Raw genomic sequence first — 21,759 nt, forward strand, 5'->3', positions numbered from 1 at the left:
TATTTTGTGTCATTATGAACTCATGAATTGAAACATATTTGAGGTACAGTTCACTGTAGTTTTTAACCTTTTTCCTTATCTTTGAAATGAGGAGTTTGGATAAGATGACCTCTAACTATCATTAACATTTTGATGTATTTATTTCTAGTCTTGTGGTTTCACTTGTTTAAACTATTTATTTTAGTTTAGTTTAGTTTTGAGATGGAGTCTTGCTCTGTCACCCAGGCTGTAGAGCAGTAGCACAATCTTGGCTCACTGCAACCTCCGCCTCCCAGGTTCAGGCGATTCTCCTGCCTCAGCCTCCCACAATGCTGGGATTTCAAGTGTGAGCCACTCTGCCTGGCCCCCAGCAACTTTTTTTTTTTCTTTTTGAGACGGAGTTTTGCTCTTGTTGCCCAGGCTGGAGTGCAGTGGCGCGATCTCAGCTCACTGCAACCTGCGCCTCCCAGGTTCAAGTGATTCTCCTGCCTCGGCCTGCCGAGTAGCTGGGATTACAGGCATGGGCCACCATGCCTGGCTAATTTTTGTATTTTTGGTAGAGGCAGAGTTTCACAGTGTTGGTCAGGTTGATCTTGAACCGCTGACCTCAGGTGATCTGCCTGCCTTGGCCTCTCAAAGTGCTGGGATTACAGGCGTGAGCCACCGTGCCAGACTCTGGCAAGTATTTTTAATAACAGCTTTATTGAGATATAATTCACGTACCATGCATTTCACCTATTAAAGTGTACCCAGTTCAGTGGTTTTTAATATATGCAGAGTGGTGTAACTATAGCCACAATCAATTTTAGAGCATTTTCATCTCTCCAAAAAGAAGCCCTGTGCCTACTAGCATTCACTTTCCATTTTCTTCTAACCCACCCTCCCCCTAACCCTAAGCAACCAATAATCTCCTTTCTGTCTCTATAGATTTACCTCTTCTGAACAGTTCATACAAATGGGATCATACAGTATGTGGTCTTTTTGTGACTGGCTTCTTCCACTCAGCATGTTTTCAAGGCTCATTTATGTTGATCAGCATTCCTGTTTTGCTAAGTAGTATTCCGTTGTGGGGCTGTACTATATTTTGTTTATCCAGTCACCTGGTTTTTGTTGTTTTTGAAATAGAGTCTTGCTCTGTCACCCAGGCTGGAATGCAGTGACACCATCACGACTCACTGCAACCTCCCACTTCAGCCCCCGAGTAACTAAGACTACAGATACTGGCTACCACACCCAGCTAATTTTTGTGTTTTTTGTAGAGATGGGGTTTCATCATGTTGCCCAGGCTGGTCTTGAACTTCTGGGCCCAAGTGATCCTCCCAAAGTACTGGGATTATAGGTGTGAGCCACCATGCCCACCCCATCCCACCCTGCCCATTTATCAGTTTTGATGGATATATTTGGGTTTTTTCTACTATGATATAGTTTAAAAAAAAAAAAAAAAAAAAAAAAAAAAGCTGGTGTGGTGGCTCACACCTGTAATCCCAGCACTTTGGGAGGCTGAGGCAGGCAGATCACTTGTGGTCAGGAGTTTGAGACAAGCCTGGCCAACATGGTGAAACCCTGTCTCTACCAAAAATACAAAAATTAGCCGGGCGTGGTGGCATTCGCCTGTAGTCCCAGCTATTCTGGAGGCTGAGGCAGGAGAATCACTGGAACCTGCCGTGAGGTGGAGCTTGCAGTGAGCCAAGATTACCACTGCACTCCAGCCTGAGTGACAGAGCAAGACTCTGTCTCAAAAACACAAAAAAAAAAACACCCCCCAAAAATTTGGTTTTCATACCCTGTTTCTTGCACGTTAGCTCCCAAACCCCTTGGAAGCTCTGGAGTGAAAAGAGTTTTTGTATGCTAATGAGTTGACTGGTGTCTGGGAGCCCCTAGATAGCTTCTTTCTGGGCTGGTTGCCAGAAGGACCAAGGCATATGACAGGAAAAAACATTTTTTCTTTCTTTATACTCCTTTATATTCACACCACTCTCAATACTTTTGATACCAAACCATATAGTGGGAGAAAAGAAACTGTTTTCTCCTACTGTACTCTCAATACAGACCACTTCTGTGATCAGATCTGTGGTGTTTTTTTTTTTCCAATACAGAGCAATTCTATTTTCAGCAGACATCAGTTGGGTGCCCTAAAATTTACCTCAGTTCTGACGGTAAACAGCGTTAGCATAGACCTCACAAGTGAGCGGCTCACTTCCACAAGACGGCCACCCTCAGATGCCAATTCAGGTAGTAGGTCTCTGGATTAACCACAACACCTGTCAGTCTTGGCTACAAATTGGAGGTTCCTACACCTCGCTCCCTGGGTTTGATAATTTGCCAGAGTGCTCACAGAACCCATAAAAAGTTTACTTACTTTATTACAAAGGATATTTTGAAGGATACAGATGAACAGCCAGATGGAAGACATACCTAGGGCAACCTAGGGGGAAGGAGCTTGAAGCTTCCATGCCTTCTCCAGCACACCCCCCTCCCAGCACTTCAGTGTGTGCAGCATCCTGGATACTTTCCAAACCCCATTTTTGGGGGGTTTTATGGAGGCCTACATATGCATGATTGATTAAATCACTGGCCATTGGTTATCAACAACTTTGAGCCCCTCTCCCCTCCCTGGAAGTTAATGGTAAGTGAAGTGCCTTCCTGAGTTCTGTGAGTCATATTAGCAGATAATCAAACGTGAGGCCCTCCTCAGGGGATCTTGGAATCCCACAGTTTATAGTCCATTGTTCAGAAGTACAGGTGGAAACCTGGGACTTGCGGCTGGCACCTGCAATGGGGCAGTGGCCTAAACTGTAGTGCTATGCTAATTCTGGGTAGTTAGTGTCAGAATCAAATTGAATTGTAGGATACCCAGTTGGTGTCAGAACTAGTTGTTGGCGTGGGAAGAGCCCAGAAATTTGGTGTCAGCAGTGTTGTGAGTAAAAACAATTCAGACCACTTTTTTTTTTTTGAGGGGAGACAGAGTCTCGCTATGTCGCCCAGGCTGGAGTGCAGCAGCGTGATCTCAGCTTACTGCAACCTCCGCCTTCCATGTTCAAGCGATTCTCTTGCTTCAGTCTCCTGAGTAGCTGGGATTACAGAAGTGCATCACCACACCCAGCTAATTTTTATATTTTTAGGAGAGACGGGGTTTCACCAAGTTGGTCAGGCTGGTCTCGAACGCCTGATCTCATGATCTATCCACCTCGGCCTCCCAAACTTCTAGAATTACAGGTGTGAGCCACCGTGCCCAACCTCAGACCACTTTTTAACTGTTATGAACAATGCTTCTGTAAACATTCATATACAAGATTTTGTGTGGGCATGTTTTTATTTCTGGGTATATATTTAGGAGTAGAATTCCTAGGTCATATTGGTAACTCTGTTTAATTTTGTAATAAATTTCTAAGCTGTTTTCCAAGGCAGCTGCAACATTTTTCATTTCCACCAGCAATATATGAGGTTTCCAGTGTTTTCTCCCTTTTTTTTTTTTTTTTTTTTAGAGTCTCACTCTGTCACCCAGGCTGGAGTGCAATGGTGCCATCTTGGCTTATTGCAACCTCCACCTCCCAGGGTCAAGCAGTTCTCCTGCCTTAGCCTCCCTAGTGTCTGAAATTACAGGCATCTGCCAACATACCTGCCTATTTTTTTTTTTTTTTTTTTTTTTTTGAGACAGAGTTTTGCTCTTGTTGCCCAGGCCAGAGGCGCAATCTCGGCTCACCGCAGCCTCTGCCTCCTGGATTCAAGCAATTCTCCTGCCTCAGCCTCCCAAGTAGCAGGGATTACAGGCATGCACCACCATGCCCAGCTAATTTTGTATTTTTAGTAGAGACGGGGTTTCTGCATGTTGGCCAGGCTGGTCTCGAACTCCTGACCTTAGGTGAACTGCCTGCCTCGGCCTCCCAAGGATTACAGGTGTGAGCCACTGTGCCCAGCCCCTTTGCCTTTTATTTATTTATTTATTTGTGTTTTTGAGATGGGGTCTGGCTCTATTGCCCAGGCTGGAGTGCAGTGGCACCATCCTGGCTCACTGCAGCCCTCGCCTCCTGGATTCAAGCAATTCTCCTGCCTCAGCCTCCCAAGTAGCTGGGACTACAGACACCTGCAACCACGCCCAGCTAATTTTTGTATTTTTAGTAGAGACAGCATTCACCGTGTTGGCCAGGCTGGTCTCGAACTCCTGACCTCAGGTGATCCACCCTCCTTGGCCTCCCAAAGTGTTGGAATTACAGGCATGAGCCACCGCACCCGGCCTACCTTTGACTACTTCTCGGCCTTTTGGCTAAGATCAAGTGTAGTATCTGTTCTTATCGGTTTATTTTACATTTATTTATTTATTTATTTTTTGAGAGGGAGTTTCCCTCTTGTCACCCAGGCTGGAGTGCAGTGGCGTGATCTCGGCTCACTGCAACCTCCGCCTCGTGGGTTCAAGCAATTCTCCTGCCTCAGCCTCCCAAGTAGCTGGGGTTACAGGCATGCACCACCACACCCGGGTAATTTTTGTATCTTTTGTGGAGACGGGGTTTCACCATGTTCCTCAGACTGGTCTCAAACTGCTGGGCTCAAGCAGTATTCCTGCCTCAGCCTCTCAAAGTTCTGGCATTACAGGTGTTAGCCACTGTGCCGTTTTCACTTCCTGTATGATGATCTTTGAAGCACAAAAGTTTTTAATTTTGATGAAGTTTAATAGATATACATTGGTGTCATATCTAAGAAACTTTACTAATCTAAAGCCTAAACTTTTTACACCTATGTTTTCTTCTAAGAGAAACAATCTTAGCTCTTATATTTATGACCTTGATCTATTTTGAGGTAATTTTTCTACATGGTGTGAAGGACTCTGTCTTTATTCTTTTGTATGTTGATGTCCAGTGGTCCCAGCATCCTTTGTTGAAAAGCCTATTCTTTTTTTTTCTTTTTTCTTTTTTTTTTTTTTGAGATGGAGTCTCACTCTGTCGCAGGATCTCGGCTCACTGCAAGCTCCGCCTCCCATATTCATGCCATTATCTGGCCTCAGCCTCCTGAGTAGCTGGGACCACAGGCATCTGCCACCACGCCTGGCTAATTTTTTTGTATTTTTAGTAGAGATGGGGTTTCACTGTGTTAACCAGGATGGTCTCCATCTCCTGACCTCATAATCCGCCTGCCTTGGCCTCCCAAAGTGCTGGGATTGCAGGTATGAGCCACCGCTCCTGGCCAAAAAGCAAGCCCATTGAGTTATCCTGGCACTTTTGTCAATATCAATTGACCATGAATGTAAGAGTTTATTTCTGAACTCTGAATTCTAGTTCATTGATCTGTGTGTCTATCCTTATGCTGGTGCCATACAGTTTTGATTACTATAGTAATCAAAGTCTTTCAACTTTGTTTTTCTTTTCCAAGATCGTTTTGGCTATTCTAAGTGTTGCATTTCCATATGAATCTTAGGATAAGCTTGTCTTTTTTGTTTGTTTTATGAGATGGAGTTTCGCTCTTGTTGCCCAGGCTAGAGTGCAATGGCATGATCTCGGCTCACTGCAACCTCTGCTTCCCAGGTTAAGCGATTCTTCTGCCTCAGCCTCCCAAGTAACTGGGATTACAGGCATGTGCCACCATGCCTGGCTAATTTTGTATTAGTATTTAGTAGAGACGGGGTTTCTCCATGTTGGTCAATCTGGTCTCAAACTCCTGACCTCAGGTGATCCACCCGCCTCGGCCTCCAAAGTGCTGGGATTATAGGCGTGAGCCACCACACCCGCCCTTGTTTGTTTTTTGAGACAGAGCCTCACTCTGTCACCTAGGCTGGAGTGCAGTGGCATAACCTCAGCTCACTGCAGCTTCCGCCTCTCGGGTTCAAGTGATTCTCCTCCCTCAGCCTCCTGAGTAGCTGGAATTACAGACATCCACCACCATGCCTGGCTAACTTTTGTATTTGTAGTGGAGATGGGGTTTCGCCACGTTGGCCAGGCTGGTCTCGAACTCCTGGCCTCAAGTGATCCTCCCACCTCAGCCCTACCCTATTTTTAAAAAACAGCTCTCTCAGCTTCGTACTCATGTCTGAACAGCATATTGTGATGCTTTAGTTGGTTTCGAGCTTCCTAAGCTCTGAGGTTTTCCATTCACCATCCCTGACTTATTAGAACCCCCTGCTGTGTGCTTACTTAGTGCCAAGTGTGTCTTCTATACTAAAGGGACTGTATGTAAATGTTTGTTTCAGTGTTTCTCTTCTATTGCTTCTTGAGAACATGGATCACAGATTGTATTCTACTGCCTTACACAGTGTCTAGCATGTGATAAGACACTAAAGAAATACTTGTGGAATGAGTAAATGAATGTTTTGTTCTCTGCTTTTCTGGAAACTAACTTGTTGGTTTTTGTGTTTCCTTTATATTTTTCCCTGGGCTCCAAGGAGGAGGCATCTCCCTATTCCCTACTTGATATCTGCTTGAATTTCTTGACTACTCACCTTGAGAAGTTCTGTTCAGCCAGACAAGATGGAACATTGTGTCTGCAGGAACCTGGAGTATTCCCACAGGAGGTGGCTGATCGACTGCTTCGGACCATGGCTTTTCATGGTAAAAAAATAAACAGAGGAAACAAAAATTATGTGCTGTTAATTGGATTGGATTTTGAAGTGCTACAGTAGCCATTTAATTATTTTCTTAGAAATAACCAAGAAGGCCACGTGAGCCTGATTCCAGGACTGTGAATTCATTTATTTTTACCTATCTTGCCTCTTACTGTGTAATTTAGAATAAACATTTTTTTTTTTTTTTTTTTCCTTGACAGGGTCTCACTCTGTTACCCAGGCTGGAGTGCAGTGGTGCAAACATGACTCACTGCAGCCTCAACCTCCTGGGCCCAAGTGATCCTCCCAGCTCAGCCTCCCGTGTAGCTGGGAGCACAGGCTTGTGCCACCACGCCTGGCTAATTTCAACGTTTTTCATTTCTAATGTGGCAAACCTTTTTTTTTTGACTTTGAAACGTCTTTTTTTTTTTTTAATTTTTTAAGAAACGGTCTTGTTCTGTTGCCCAGGCTGGAGTGCAGTGGCACAAAGCTCCTGGGTTTATGTGATCTGATTCAGCCTCCTGAGTAGCTGGAACTACAGCTTGGCTAATCTTTTTATTTTTATTTTTGTAGGGATAAGGTCTCACTCTGTTGCCAAGGCTGGCCTCAAACTCCCTGCCTCAAGTAATCTTCCATCCTTGGCCTCCCAAAGTACTGGGATTATAGGCATGAGCCACCATGCACAGCTGAGAAGTCATGTCAGAAATAACTCCTATAACTTGTATCCATTTAGAGGTTTGCCAGTATAAAATATCTTACCTCGGGCCGGGCGTGATGGCTCGTGCCTGTAATCCCAGCACTTTGGGAGGCCGAGGCAGGTGGATCACCTGAGGTCAGGAGTTCGAGACCAGCCTGGCCAAGGTGGTGAAACCCCGTCTCTACTAAAATACAAAAATTAGCTGGATGTGGCAATACATGCCTATAATCCCAGCTACTCGGGAGGCTGAGACAGGAGAATCACTTGAACCCAGGAGGCAGAGGTTGCAGTGAGCCAAGATCGTACCACCGCATTCCAGTTGGGGTGACAGAACGAGACTCTGTCTCAAAACAAACAAACACAAAAAAACCCTTGTATCTTCTTTTGACAGTGGGAGAATTATTACTGTTATGGAAAAACTAATTTCTGATTTTGACCTTTGAGATGGGAAATCACAGCCAATTTAGTACTTTGATTTTCAAAAACCAATTCTGAAAATCAATTGAGAAGTTCTTATCTGTGTAGTTTTGCTTATGTATGGAGTATTTTTGTTACTTCAAGTTTTAATTTGAAAGAGATATACCTTGGCTGGGCGCGGTGGCTCACACCTGTAATCCCAGCACTTTGGGAGGCCGAGGTAGGCGGATCACGAGGTCAGGAGTTCGAGACCAGCCTGACCAACATGGTGAAACCCCGTCTCTACTGAAAATACAAAAACTAGCCAGGTGTGGTGGTGCACACCTATAGTCCCAGCTACTCGGGAGGGTGAGACAGGAGAATCGCTTGAACCCAGGAGGTGGAGGTTGCAGTGAGCAGAGATTGTGCCACCGCACTCCAGCCTGGGCGACAGAGCGAGACTCTGTCTCAAACAAACAAAAAAACCAAAAACCAAAAACCAAACAAACAAAAAAAAAGCTAAGATACACCTTTATATCTTTACAGTTGGTAAATTCACAAGTATGGAATATGATTTGTCCACAGCTATAGAATAGAATAAAAATTTGGCAATAATAATAGCTGTCATTTATTGAATGCCTATGTGCCAGGCATTTTACATACATTTTCATGGAATTTTCGCAAAAACTTTATAAGGTAGCTATTATCATCCCCATTTACATACAGATAAACTGAGGTTGAGAAGTAACTTGCTGAGGGTCAAACTGCAAGTAAATAGTGGAGTCCTAATTCATGTGCAAGTCTGTCCAACTTTAAATATATGCTCATCCCACTGTGCCACACAGCCTTCCTACACCTGTATTGGAGGTATCCCTGCTCCTGGATGCCAGATAGTGGTTTATACTTTTGCTGTGACTTTATATGTATAAAACTATTAAGTATAAGTGCCAATAATGTGTTCCAAGGAAGAGTAGGATGAAATGAGGCTGTAACTGAGGCATTTTGGGATAATTTAGGAAAGAAGAAGACCTCTACATTCCTTGTTTTTCACGAAGTTCCTCATGCCTGCAGTCTCTCTGAATTTTTCCAACCTGTCATAATAACTAGGGTAAATTTTTGTATTATATATGTTAAAGTTAAAAGTCCCTTACACAGCTGTACAACCGTTTAAGAGATTGTGCCAGTGCTAGCATTTCTTTCTAATCTCAATTTAATGATTATGCTTAGTATATTATTATTATTATTTATTTATTTTTTTGAGATTGAGTCTCGCTGTGTCGCCCAGGCTGGAGTGCAGTGGTGCAATCTTAGCTCACTGCAGCCTCCACCCCCTGAGTTCAAGCGATTCTCCTGCCTCAACCTTCTGAGTAGCTGGTACTACAGGCACCTACCACCACACCCAGCTAATTTTTGTATTTTTAGTAGAGACAGGGTTTCACCATGTTGGCCAGGTTGATCTTAAACTCCTGACCTCCAGTGATCCACCTGCCTTGGACTTCCAAAGTGCTGGGATTATAGGCATGAGCCACCGCATCCGGCCAGTGCTCAGTATGTTAGATTTAAAAAAGAAAACTCATCTTGTAAATCAAAAGAACAAATGCTAAGGCCTTAACTTTGCCAGATTCAGTTATCCTTTGGAAATGTAACTACTGATAGCTAATAGTAGTAGCTAACATTTATTGAATGCTTATTATTATATGTCAGGCACTATAGCAAATGCTTTATATGAATAAGATAATAGGAGTGGGTTTTAAGCAAGTCTAACTAAATATTTGTCCTCAGAGTAATGTCTTGGAGAGGCTACACACTTGAAATGTATTTTCTATCTCTTCTTTTCAAACTGCCTTCAGATAAGGAAACTGAGGGTCAGAAAAATAACTTGTTGCCCCTAATTGTGTTCACCCCAGTGTGATTACCTGTTTTATTCATCAAGAAGGGTTCTGAATTAGTTAATCTCTTTATACAAATCATATCCATCTTTAGTCAAGATTTGATACTACTGAGAATATGCAAAAGAACATGTTGCCAGTTCTTGTCTCAATTTGTAAAAGTTGCTTTATACATTTTTCTTTGTGTTTGAAAATATTCATACTGAGAAAACAGTTGTTCGATTGATACTTTTATTTTTTATTTATTACTGTTATTATTTTTTTCTTGAGACAGAGTCTCGCTCTGTCACCCAGGCTGGAGTGCAGTGGCACAATCTCGGCTCACTGCAACCTCTGCTTCCCAGGTTCAAGCAGTTCTCGTGCCTCAGCCTCCGGAGTAGCTGGGGTTACAGGCATATGCCACTACACCTGGCTAATTTTTGTATTTTTTTTTTAGTAGAGATGGGATTTCACCATGTTTGCTAGGCTGGTCCTGAACTGACCTCAAGTGATCTACCACCTAGTCCTTCCAAAGTGCTGGGATTACAGGAGTGAGCCACCGCTCCCAGCCTTGTGGATACTTTTAAAATTGGTAATATCAGCCGAGGGCAGTGGCTCACACCTATAATCCGAGTACTTTGGGAGGCCAAGGCAAGCAGATCACCTGAGGTCAGGAGTTTGAGACCAGCCTGGCCAACACGGCAAAACCCTGTCTCTACTAAAAATACAAAAATTAGCCCGGTGTGGTGGCGGGTGCCTGTGCTCCCAGCTACTCGGGAGGCTGAGGCAGGGATAATTGCTTAAACACGGAGGTGGAGGTTGCAGTGAGCCAAGATTGCGTCATTGCACTCCAGCCTGGGCGACAGGGTGAGACAGTGTCTCAAAAAAACAAAAAAACAAAACAACAAAAACAAAAAACTGGTAATATCGTACTGTTTCTAACAGCATATTGATTCTAGAAAATGTTTAACATGTACATTTAAAATTTTTTACTTATTTACTCAATTCAAAGGATTAATGATATTAGTAGCAGTCTTTTTTGCATGTGTTAAACAATTTTCTATTTCTTCTTTTATTTTTTGTAGAGACAGGGTCTTGCCATGTTCCCCAGGCTGGTCTTCAACTACTGGTCTCAAGTTAGCCTCCTGCCTCAGGCTTCCAAAGTACTGAGATTACAGGCATGAGCCAACATGCCCGGCCTACTTTTTTTTTTTGAGATGGAATCTCACTCTGTCGCTCAGGCTGGAATGCAGTGGTACAGTCTCGACTCACTGCAGTCTCTGCTTCCTGGGTTCAGTTGATCCTCCTGGCTCAGCCTCCCAAGTAGCTGGGAGTTACAGGTGCCCTCCACCACGCCCAGCTAATTTGTGTATTTTTAGTAGAGACAGGGTTTCACCATGTTGGCCAGGCTGGTCTTGAACTCCTGACGTCAAATGATCCACCTGCCTTGGTCTCCCAAAGTGCTGGGATTACAGGCGTGAACCACTGTGCCTGGCCCTGGCCAATTTTTAAATTGACATAAAATAATTGTACATATTTATGGGATATGTAATGATGCTTCAATACATATAATGTATAGTGATAAGATTGGAGTAATTAGCATACTCATCATCTCAAACATTTGTATTGGAAATATTTACTATCATTCCTTCTAGCTATTTGAAACTAAGAATTATTGTTAACTGTAGTCATCCTACAGTGTGTAGAACACTAGAGCTGACTCCTCCTGTCTAGCTGTAATTATGTATCCTTTAATCAATTTCTGCCTGTCCTCCTCTTCCCTCTACAAGTTGCCAGCCTCTACTAACCTGTTCTACTTTTACTTCTGTGAGATCACTGTTTTTAGCTTTCACATATGAGTGAGAACATGCCATGTTTAACTTTATGCTCCTGGCTTATTTCACTTAACATAATGTCCTCCAGTTCCATCCATGTTACTGTGAATGACAGGATTTCATTCTTTTTGATGGCTGTATGGTATTCCATTATGTATATACACCACATGTTCTTCATTCATTCATCTGTTATTGGACACATAGATTGATTCTGCATCTTGCTATTGTGAATAGTGCTGCAGTAAACACGGGGGTACAGATGTCTCTTTGATATTCTGATTTCCTTTCCTTTGAATAAATGTCAAGTAGTGGGATTGCTGGATATGGTAGTTCTATTTGTAGTTTTTTGAGGAAACTTCATACTGCTTTCCATAGAGGCTGTACTAGTTTACATCTCCACCAACAATGTATAAGAGTTCTCTTTTCTACATCCAGTATTTGTTATTTTTTGTCTTTTGTTAATAGCCATCCTGAGGTGATATAATACCTCATTGTCATTTTGATTTGCATTTCCTTGATGATTAGTGATGTTGAGCATTTCTTTATATATTTGTTGGCCATTTGTATGTCTTCTTTTGACAAATATCTATTCAGGTCATTTGCCCACTTTTAAATTGGATTGTTTATTTTTCTGTTGAGATGTTTGAGTTTCTTATATATTCTGGATATTAATCCCCTGTGAGATAAATAGTCGACATATATTTTCTCCCATTCTATAGGTTGTCTTTCCACTCTGTTGATTGTTTCCTTTGCTGTGCTGTGCAGAAGCTTTTAGCTTGATATAATCCCATTTGTCTATGTTTGTTTTTGTTGCCTGTGCTTTTTTTTTTTGACAGGGTCTCACTCTGTTACGCAGGCTGGAGTACAGTAGTGTGATCATGGCGCACTGCAGCCTTAACCCCCCAGGCTCAAGCAATCCTCCTGCTTCAGCCTCCCAATTAGCTGAGACTATAGGCATGTACCACCATGCCCAGGTAATTTTTTAAATTTTTTGTAGAGGCAGGGTCTTACCATGGTTCCCAAGCTGGTCTTGAACTCTTGAACTCAAGTGATCCTCCTGCCTTGGCCTCCCAAAGTGCTAGAATTACAGGCATGAGCCACCATGCCTGGCCTGTGCTTTTGAGGTCTTGTTCATAAAATCTTCTCAGATGAATGTCCTGAAATGTTTCCACTATATTTTATTTTTTTCATTTGTTTGTTTTTTTGAGACGAGTTTTGCTCTTATCACCCAGGCTGGCGTGCGGTGGCACCATCTCAGCTCACTACAGCCTCCGCCTCCCAGGTTCAAGCGATTCTCCTGCCTCAGCCTCCCAAGTAGCTGGGAGTTACAGGTGCCCTCCACCACGTCCAGCTAATTTTTGTATTTTTAGTAGAGACAGGGGTTCACCATGTTGGTCAGGCTGATCTTGAACTCCTGACCTCAGGTGATCTGCCCACCTTGGCCTCCCAAAGTGCTGGGATTACAGGTGTGAGCCACTGTGCCTGGCCCTCTGCTGTATTTTCTTCTAGTAGTTTTATAGTTTTGGGTCTTACATTTAAGTCTGATTCATTTTGAGTTGGTTTTTGTAAAGATGAGAGACTGGGGGGTCTATTTCATTCTTTTGCCTGTGGATATCCAGCCTTCCCAGCACCATTTATTGAACAGACTATTCTTTTCCCAGTCAGTGTCATTGGTGCCTTTGTCAAAAATCAGTTGATCATAGATATGTGAATTAATTTCTAGGGTTCCTCTTCTGTTTCTGTATGGTCTATGTGTTTATTTTTATGTTGGTACTTTGCTGTTTTGGTTACTATAGCTTTATATTATATTTTGAAGTCTGGTAGTATGATGCCTGTAGGTTTATTCCTTTTGCACAGGATTGCTTGGGTTATTCAGGGTCTTTTGTGGTTCCGTACAGATTTTTAGATATTTTTTCTATTTCTGGGAAGAATGTCATTGGTATATTGATAGGAATTGCATTGAATCTGTAGATTGCTTTAAGTAATAGGTATAAAAGCAGTTTTTTTAATAATTATTTTTTATTTTAAGAGACAGGGTCTCGCTTTGTTACCCAGGCTGGAGTGCTGTGGTGTAATCTTGGCTACTTTTAAATTTTTTTTGTAGAGACAGAGTCTCACTACGTTGTCCAGGATGGTCTCAAACTGCTGGGCTCAAGCAATTCTCCTGCCTTAGCCACCCAAAGTACTAGGATTATAGTTTTGAACCACCGTGCTCAGCCAGTAGCAGTCTTAATTAAAATAAATCTGGTGCTAGAGTTTTACTTATCGGGGTCTGTGATTCTCTTGTCATGGTCTTTTCTCATTGTATCTGTGTCTGCATGCTAAAAATTTTCCAGGAAAGGTGGGCATAAGAGCTAGAAATCAGAGTGAGAATTTTGCCATCTAATGATAATGTTTCTGTGTCATACTGTCAATATAATCTAAATTTATAAATCTTGACATATTCAGCCTTCTGGTTTGGGATAAAACTGAAAATCTGAAACATTATGAATTGCTTCCTTGACTAGCCAAATAGACTTTCTAGGTGACTGAAAGCTTACACTCCCAGACTAGCACCCCACTTACTTGTAGATCACATTGCTGGTCACTTCAACTGTCTGTCCTAAATCAGAAAGAAAGAAAAAATGCTTTGGGGCACAATCCTTGTATTTATGCATCTGTATTTTACTCCTTGAAAGAAGCCCTTGAGTTATCATTTAGAGCATGTTGATTCTTTTTTTTATTATTATTATTATTTTGGGGATGGAGTCTTGCTCTGTTGCTAGGCTAGAGTACAGTGGCACTATTTCGGCTTACTGCAACCTCCACCTCCCAGGTTCAAGTGATTCTCCTGCCTCAGCCTCCTGAGTAACTGGAATTACAGGCATGCACCACCATGCCTGGATAATTTTTTTTTTTTTTTTTGTATTTTTAGTAGAGACAGGGTTTCACCATGTTGACCAGGCTGGTCTCAAACTCATGACCTCAGGTGATCCACCTGCCTCAGCCTTTCAAAGTGCTGGGATTATAGGTGTGATTTACTGTGCCCAGCCAAGATATTTTTAAAATAAGAAAAGAGCATGAGATCTAGAAATCAGCCCTAGGTCTGATTCCTGGTTCCAACATTAATTTGCTATTTGACCCTGGACAAGTGACTCTGCAAGTCTAAGATTCCTCATCTGTAAAATGTTGATAATTATAACTCCCTCACAGGGATTACTGTGAATATTTAAATAAGACAATGAACACAACATGAATCTTGCTTTCGTGGAGCATTTAGTTCAGTGGGAGACACAGTTAGGAAGTAAACATATAGAATTATAGCTTGTGCCAGATTCTCTGAGAGAGAAAGAACATTGTTCTCTTAAGAAGAGTAATAAAGGAAGGGAGGTGTTAACTTGGATGATCGGAGCTTCTAAGGTGGTAATACTAGACTGAGACCTGAATGACAAGGAGGCAAGTCAGTAATAGAAAGGTGGGCCCCTTGGCACTGCCCAGGAATTCTGGAGTATTTCCCCAGTTAACTAGTGTTCCTAACAGTAGCTTCAGATGTTCTTTGCTCTTCTCAGACTTTCCACCATTTATCTTGGTAAGAAAATTGAAGCCATCCGTCATAAAATTCCCTTAACTCCATGCAAACCACTGCTTCCAATTTTTCTGAGTGATCTTTTTTTTTTTTTTTTTTTTAAATAGAGATGGAGTTGCACTATGTTGGCCAGGTTGGTCTTGAACCCCTGGCCTCAAGGAGTCCTCCTGCCTTGGCCTCCCAAAGTGCTAGGATTCTAGGCGTGATCCACTGTACCCAGCCTATCTTTTTTTTTTTTTTTTAATTAAAAAATTTATTTTTTGAGACAAGGTCTCATTCTATTTCCCAGGCTGGAGTGTAGTGGCATGATCATAGCTCACTGCAGCCTTAAACTCCTGGACTCAAGCAATCCTCCTGCCTCAGCCTCCTGAGTAGCTGAGACCACAGGTGCATGCCACCATCTGACTAATTTTAAAAAATTTGTAATAGAGATGATGTCTTTCTGTGTTGTGCAGGCTGGTCTTGAACCCCTGGGCTCTAAACAATCCTCCCACCTCAGCCTCCCAATTACAGGAATGAGCCACCATACTCAGTTTTTTTTTTTTTTTTTTTTTTTTTTTTTTTTTTTTTTTTTTTTTTTTTTTTTTTTTACCCCGCAGTCAGGGTCTTACTCTTTCCTTCAAGGTGGAGTGCAATCATAGCTCGCTATAATCTCAAACTCCTGGGCTCAAGCGATCTTTCCACCTCAGCCTCCTGAGTAGCTAGGACTACGGGTATGCACTACCATGCCTGACCGATTGAAATTTTTTGTTGTTGGGATGGAGTCTTGCAATGTTGCCCAAGCTGGTCTCAAACTCCTGGCCTCTTGTCTCATCCTCCCAGAGTACTGGGATTGTAAGCATGAGCCACTGTGCCTGCTCATTATTTCTTTAAGTACTTTTTCAACCCCACTCTCTTCCTCCTGTCCTTGAGATATTCCAGTGATGCAAATACAGCTTTAGGTTTTTGGTTTCGGTTTTCTTCCCATTCTGTTCTTGTTATTTAAATTAGGTAATTTATATTGTTTTATCTTCTAGTTCACTGATCTTTTTTCTCTGCTCTCTATTTTACTGTTGACCCCAAGCATTATTGTATTTTTCACTTCTAAAATTTCTTTTTTTTTTTTGAGATGGAGTCTCCCTCTGTGGCCCAGACTGGAGTGCAGTGGCGCAATCTCGGCTCACTGCAAGCTCCGCCTCCCGGGTTCATGCCATTCTTCTGCCTCAGCCTCCCGAGTAGCTGGGACTACAGGCACCCGCTACCACGCCTGGCTAATTTTTTGTATTTTTAGTAGAGACGGAGTTTCACTGTGTTAGCCAGGATGGTCTCGATCTCCTAACCTCGTGATCCGCCCGCCTTGGCCTCCGAAAGTGCTGGGATTACAGGCGTGAGCCACCGCGCCCGGCCCACTTCTAAAATTTCTATTTGATTCTTCTTTGTATCTTCTCTTGCCTTGCTGAGATTTTCTGTTATTCATTTTTTTTCTTACTAATTTTTTTTTTTTTGAGACGGAGAATCTTGCTCTGTCACCTAGGCTGGAGTGCAGTGGCGGATCTCGGCTCACTGCAATGCTCGCCTCCCAGGTTCAAGTCATTCTTTTGCCTCAGCCTCCCAAGTAGCTGGGACTACAGGCATGTGCCACCATGCCCAGCTAATTTTTGTATTTTTAGTAGAAATGGGGTTTCACCATGTTGGTCAGGCTGGTCTCGAACTCCTGACCTCATGGTCTGCCTGCCTTGGCCTCCCAGAGTGCCACTGCACCTGGCCTCTTACTCATTTTTTTCAAGCATTTTTGTTTACTTTTGAAAATTTAATTGCATTTTATTATGGCTCCTTTAAAATCGTTGTCAAATAATTTTAACATTTCTGTTACCTTACTGTTGGCATATATTGATTATCTCTTTTTCAGTTTGAAGCCTTACTGGTTCTTAATATGATTCAGAGTAATTTTTTTTTGAAACTAGGACATTTTAGGTGATATGAGACTTTTCTGTTTTAGTTTGAATCTCTGACGTCACTCCAGCAGTGGAAGGCAGGAGCACTGCTTTGTTACTGCCAGATTGGGGTTAATGTTCTTTTTAAAAAATTTTATAGGCCGGGCGCAGTGGCTCAAGCCTGTAATCCCAGCACTTTGGGAGGCCGAGGCGAGTGGATCACAAAGGAGATCGAGACCATCCTGGCTAACTCGGTGAAACCCCGTCTCTACTAAAAATACAAAAAATTAGCCTGGCGTGGTGGCGGGCGCCTGTAGTCTCAGCTACTCGGGAGGCTGAGGCAGGAGAATGGCGTGAACCTGGGAGGCGGAGCTTGCAGTGAGCCAAGATCCCGCCACTGCACTTCAGCCTGGGCGACAGAGCGAGACTCCGTCTCAAAAAAAAAAAAAAAAAAAAAAATTGTAGGCCTGGCATGGTGGCTCACGCCTGTAATCTCAGCACTTTGGGAGGCCAAGGCAGGCAGATCACGAGGTCAGGAGATCGAGACCATCCTGGCTAACATGGCGAAATCCCGTCTCTACTAAAAATACAAAAAATTAGCCGGGCGTGGCAGTGTGTGCCTGTAGTCCCAGCTGCTCGGGAGGCTGAGGCAGGAGAATGGGGTAAACCCAGGAGGCGGAGCTTGCAGTAGACTGAGATCTGCCACTGCACTCCAGCTTGGGCGACAGAGCTAGACTCCATCTCAAAAAAAAAAAGATTATTTTATTTATTTTATGTTATGTTATTTTATTTTATGTTATTTTTATTTTATTTTACTTTGTTATTTTATGTTGTATGTTATTTTATGTTATTTTATTTTGTTATTTTATTTTCTTGTGTTATGTTATTTTATTTTGTTATTTTGTTGTTATTGTATGTTATTTTATGTTATTGTATTTTATATTTTGTTGTTAGTTTATGTTATTTTATTTTATGTTATGTTATGTTACGTTATGTTATGTTTGAGATGGAGTTTTGCTCTTGTTGCCCAGGCTGGAGTGCAATGGTGCAATCTGGGCTCATCGCAACCTCCGCCTCCAGGTTCATGCCATTCTCCTGCCTCGGTCCCCATGGTAGCTGAGATTACAGGTGTGCACCACCATGCCTGGCTAATTTTTTGTTTGAGACGGAGTCTTGCTCTGTCGCCAGGCTGGAGTGCAGTAGCACGATCTCAGCTCACTGCAACCTCCGTCTCCTGGGATCAAGTGATTTCCCTGCCTTAGCCTCCCAAGTAGCTGGGATTACAAGGCATGCACCACCAGGCCTGGCTAATTTTTTGTGTTTTAGTAGAGATGGTGTTTCACCACGTTGGCTGAGATGGTCTCGATCTCCTGACCTCGTGATCTGCCCGCCTTAGCCTCCCAAAGTGCTGGGATTACAGACATGAACTACCATGCCCAGCCAGATTAGGGTTAATGTTCTTTCTGGGCCGGGCATGGTGGCTCATGCCTGTAATCCCAGCACTTTGGGAGGCCAAGGGGGGTGTGGATCACAAAGTCAGGAGATCGAGACCATCCTGGCCAACATGGTGAAATCCAGTGTCTACTAAAAATACAAAAAATTAGCTGGGTGTGGTTGTGGGTGCCTGTAATCCCAGCTACTCAGGAGGCTGAGGCAGGAGAATCGTCTGAACTCAGGGGGCGGAGGTTGCAGTGAGCCAAGATCAGTGCCATTGCACTCCAGCCTGGGTCACAGGGCAAGACTCCGTCTCAAAAAAAAAAAAAAAAAAAAAAAAGTTCTTTCTGGTTCCCCGCTTAGCTTCTCTTGACACCCAAGGTGCAGGGCTATGCAGAGGTTGGAATTCTGACTCTCCACTAGGACTCTATTGATAACTTCCCTAGCTGAAAGGCGTATGGGTATGTCATTTCTGCTTCCCAGTTGGCCTCTACTGACACCATGTTGGGAGGAGGTGGCCTCATTAATGTTGGGCAGTTGTGGAAGTCCTGACTTTCCACTAGACTTCCTATAGAGAACTTCATCACTGCTTGCTTCACATATGGTATCTACTGACATCATGGTGGGGGATAGTTCTTACCACCCAGCAGGAATAAAAATCCTTGGTCTCTACTCAGACTTCTCTAACACCTCCCCTGTGGGCAGATTGGGGGAAGTAATTATAGCTTGGCAGGGGTAGAAATCTAGGCCCCTATTGGCACTTGCTGGCATGGGTGGGGCCGCAGTTTTTTCTGTCATGTTTGGCTGAGGTAGAGCAGTTACTATCTACTAGCTGTTTGCTGTCTTACTAGTTGCTCCTTTCCTGGTACATTGGCTAGAGTGAGTAGATTTTGGGGGAGCTTTTTTGTCTGTGCCCATTGACGTTTCCAGGCTGCTGGCTCCTTCAACTTTAGATCTGGGATATATGACCAGAAAAAACCCAGGAACTTTACTGCATCGTTCCATGGGTCCCAAGGTTCCTAGCTGATCTGCTTTCATCTCTTCACCCTTCAGAGTGATCAAGCTCCAGCTCACCTTCAGCCTCATTTCTTCTCTCCCATTTGCATGCTTATATCCCCAGAAATGCACCACATCTTATGGCTCTAGTTGTTTATGTTCAAGCAATATAGAAAGAACTACTTGCCATTTCCTAACCCTGTGATATGCTTTCACATCTTTAAGACTTTGCTTATGTTGTATATTCTTTCTTTAATATACCTAACCTTCTTTCTCTCTCTTTTTTTTTTTTTTTTTTTTTTTTTGAGATGGAGTCTCACTCTGTCGCCCAGGCTGGAGTGCAGTGGCACAATCTCGGCTCACTGCAGCCTCCACCTCCCAAGTTCATAGTGATTCTCTGCCTCAGCCTCCCAAATAGCTGGTATTACAGGCGTGCACCACCACAACTGTTTAATTTTTGCATTTTTAGTAGAAATGAAGTTTTGTCATGTTGGCTAGACTGGTCTCGAATTCCTGGCCTCATGTGATCCATCCGCATCGGCCTCCTAAAATGCTAGGATTACAGGCATGAGCCACTGCACCTGGCCTCCTAACCTTCTTTCTCTATCTTTGAATTCTTCCAGCATCTTCAAAGGCCTTACTCAAAGATCACCTCTCCCATCAAATCTTTTCCAGATCTCCATTCGTGATGGTTTACTTCCTTTTCTTTGTTTTTGTGGTACTTATACTTGACATTGGTATACCAAATATCTCATTTTGTTATGGCTGTTTGTGTCTTTTTTACTCCATGGGATTATGAATCCTTTGATTATAGGGGCATATCTTATTTTTCTCTGTATCTACAACATTTAGGATATTTGACATATAGTAATTGTTTAATAAACTATTTGCTGAATGGACCCCACCATGAAATTTACTCCCCTGAAATAGAGTTCAGGTACTTTGAAGGGCTGTCTCTAGAACCACAGTGTTTAATAGAAATGTAATTTTAAATTTACCAGTGGCCACATACAAAAACAAAAATAAAAAGAAACAAGTGAAACTAGTTTTAGTTATTTTTATTTAACCCAATATATTAAAAAATGATCATTTCAACCTGTAGTCAATATAAAAAATTGAGATACTTTACATTATTTTGTTGTATTAAATCTTCACAATCTGGTGTATATTTTATACTTGTAGCTGACCTCACATTGTACCACCTGCTTTTCAAGTGCTCTCCAGCTGTATGTAGCTAGTGACTATGTATTGGACAGCGCAGCTCTAAAATATAATGGAGTTCTTAATATGTAATTAGTCATTTTTGTCCACTTGGGCAAGTTTTGCAAAGGCCTTTCTTGATTTTAACTGTGTAACTGTAATTAAGTCTGCAAAATTCATTAGAGAGTAGTGCTCCCTTTTAAACATACCTCAGTTCTAATTTAAGGATGACTGGCTGGCAGCCTAGCTACATTTTGAGTATGGGCCAGCTAAGGTGCCACCTTAGAGTTCCTCTCTTGACTTCAGGCTATTTATTTACCTGTCCTCAATTGCTCATTCACCCCAGACTGTTCTTAGACTACCTTTTTTTGGCATGATTGTTACTTCTTTCACAGTCAGTGTTGTTTAGTTTATATGTGATATTGTTGATGTGGCTCCAAAGTATCATATGCTTGTGACACTGTGGTAGACAGGTATATCTCGAAAGCACTTCGAGGAGGTTACTGGGTCGACTTCATTTACATTCATCTGCCAGGGAGGGGCTATAACTACTAGTTGTTGTTGTTTTTTTTTTTTTAAGAGACAGGGTCTCACTCTGTCACCCAGGCTGGAGTGCAGTACTCACTATAACCACGAACTCCTGGGCTCAAGTGATCCTTCCATCTCAGCCTCCCTAGTAGCTGGGACTATAGGCATGCACCACTATGCCCAACTCGTTTTCAGTTATTTTGTAGAGATGGGGTCTCGCTATGTTTCCCAGGCCTAGATCACTTTAATAAGGTCTGAGATCTGGCTAGTGGTTTATTAATGAATTACAAGGCATTAAGTGCATGCTAAATATATTATATGTATATATATTTGTTTGTATAATAATATGTTAAGGGAATTTAAAGGATAGGCTAGAAATGTATTGCTAACAAATCAAATACCTTAACACAAGGTTTCTACCTCACTTGTGGTATATAACTCTGCAAGTCCATAGAGAATTCTGCTTCGTGGTTACCCTAGGGTCCAAACTGATGGAGGGTTCCTCCTCATAAAACTATGCTCTCTAGAACGTGAAGGCTCCTCATTTGTCATAGCAGGAAAAGACAGCATGGAAAATCATGCACTGGCTCTCAGGTGCTTCAGCATACAGTCCATTGGCCAGAACTAGGCACATGGCTCCAGCTAACTCCAGGGATGGGCTGGGAAATGTAGTTGTCTGTCTGGTAAGGTAAGAACCAGATGTTAGTGGATATCAATAATGTCTGCCACAGTCCTGACTCTGCCACTTGCTGGCCCTGTGATCTTGGAAAGCCACTCTCTGAGCCCCAGTTTACTCATCTACAGGTTGTAAACAATAAT

At 42.6% G+C, this 21,759-nt stretch overlaps 1 protein-coding gene and 1 pseudogene across 1 annotated transcript in view; both read left to right on the top strand.

The window, feature by feature from the left end:
- The window catches only part of ZYG11B (zyg-11 family member B, cell cycle regulator), a 103,878-nt gene that overhangs the window by 23,344 nt on the left and 58,775 nt on the right, over positions 1–21,759 (top strand). The window contains exon 2 of the mRNA XM_050803053.1: positions 6,350–6,515. Within this exon, the coding sequence (XP_050659010.1) occupies positions 6,350–6,515 (166 nt within the window). The remainder of the gene's footprint in view (positions 1–6,349; positions 6,516–21,759) is intronic.
- On the top strand, positions 4,224–4,377 carry LOC126944284 (uncharacterized; annotated as a pseudogene).

Source organism: Macaca thibetana, chromosome 1, assembly GCF_024542745.1.
Source record: "Macaca thibetana thibetana isolate TM-01 chromosome 1, ASM2454274v1, whole genome shotgun sequence".
Taxonomy (NCBI): Eukaryota; Metazoa; Chordata; class Mammalia; order Primates; family Cercopithecidae; genus Macaca; species Macaca thibetana.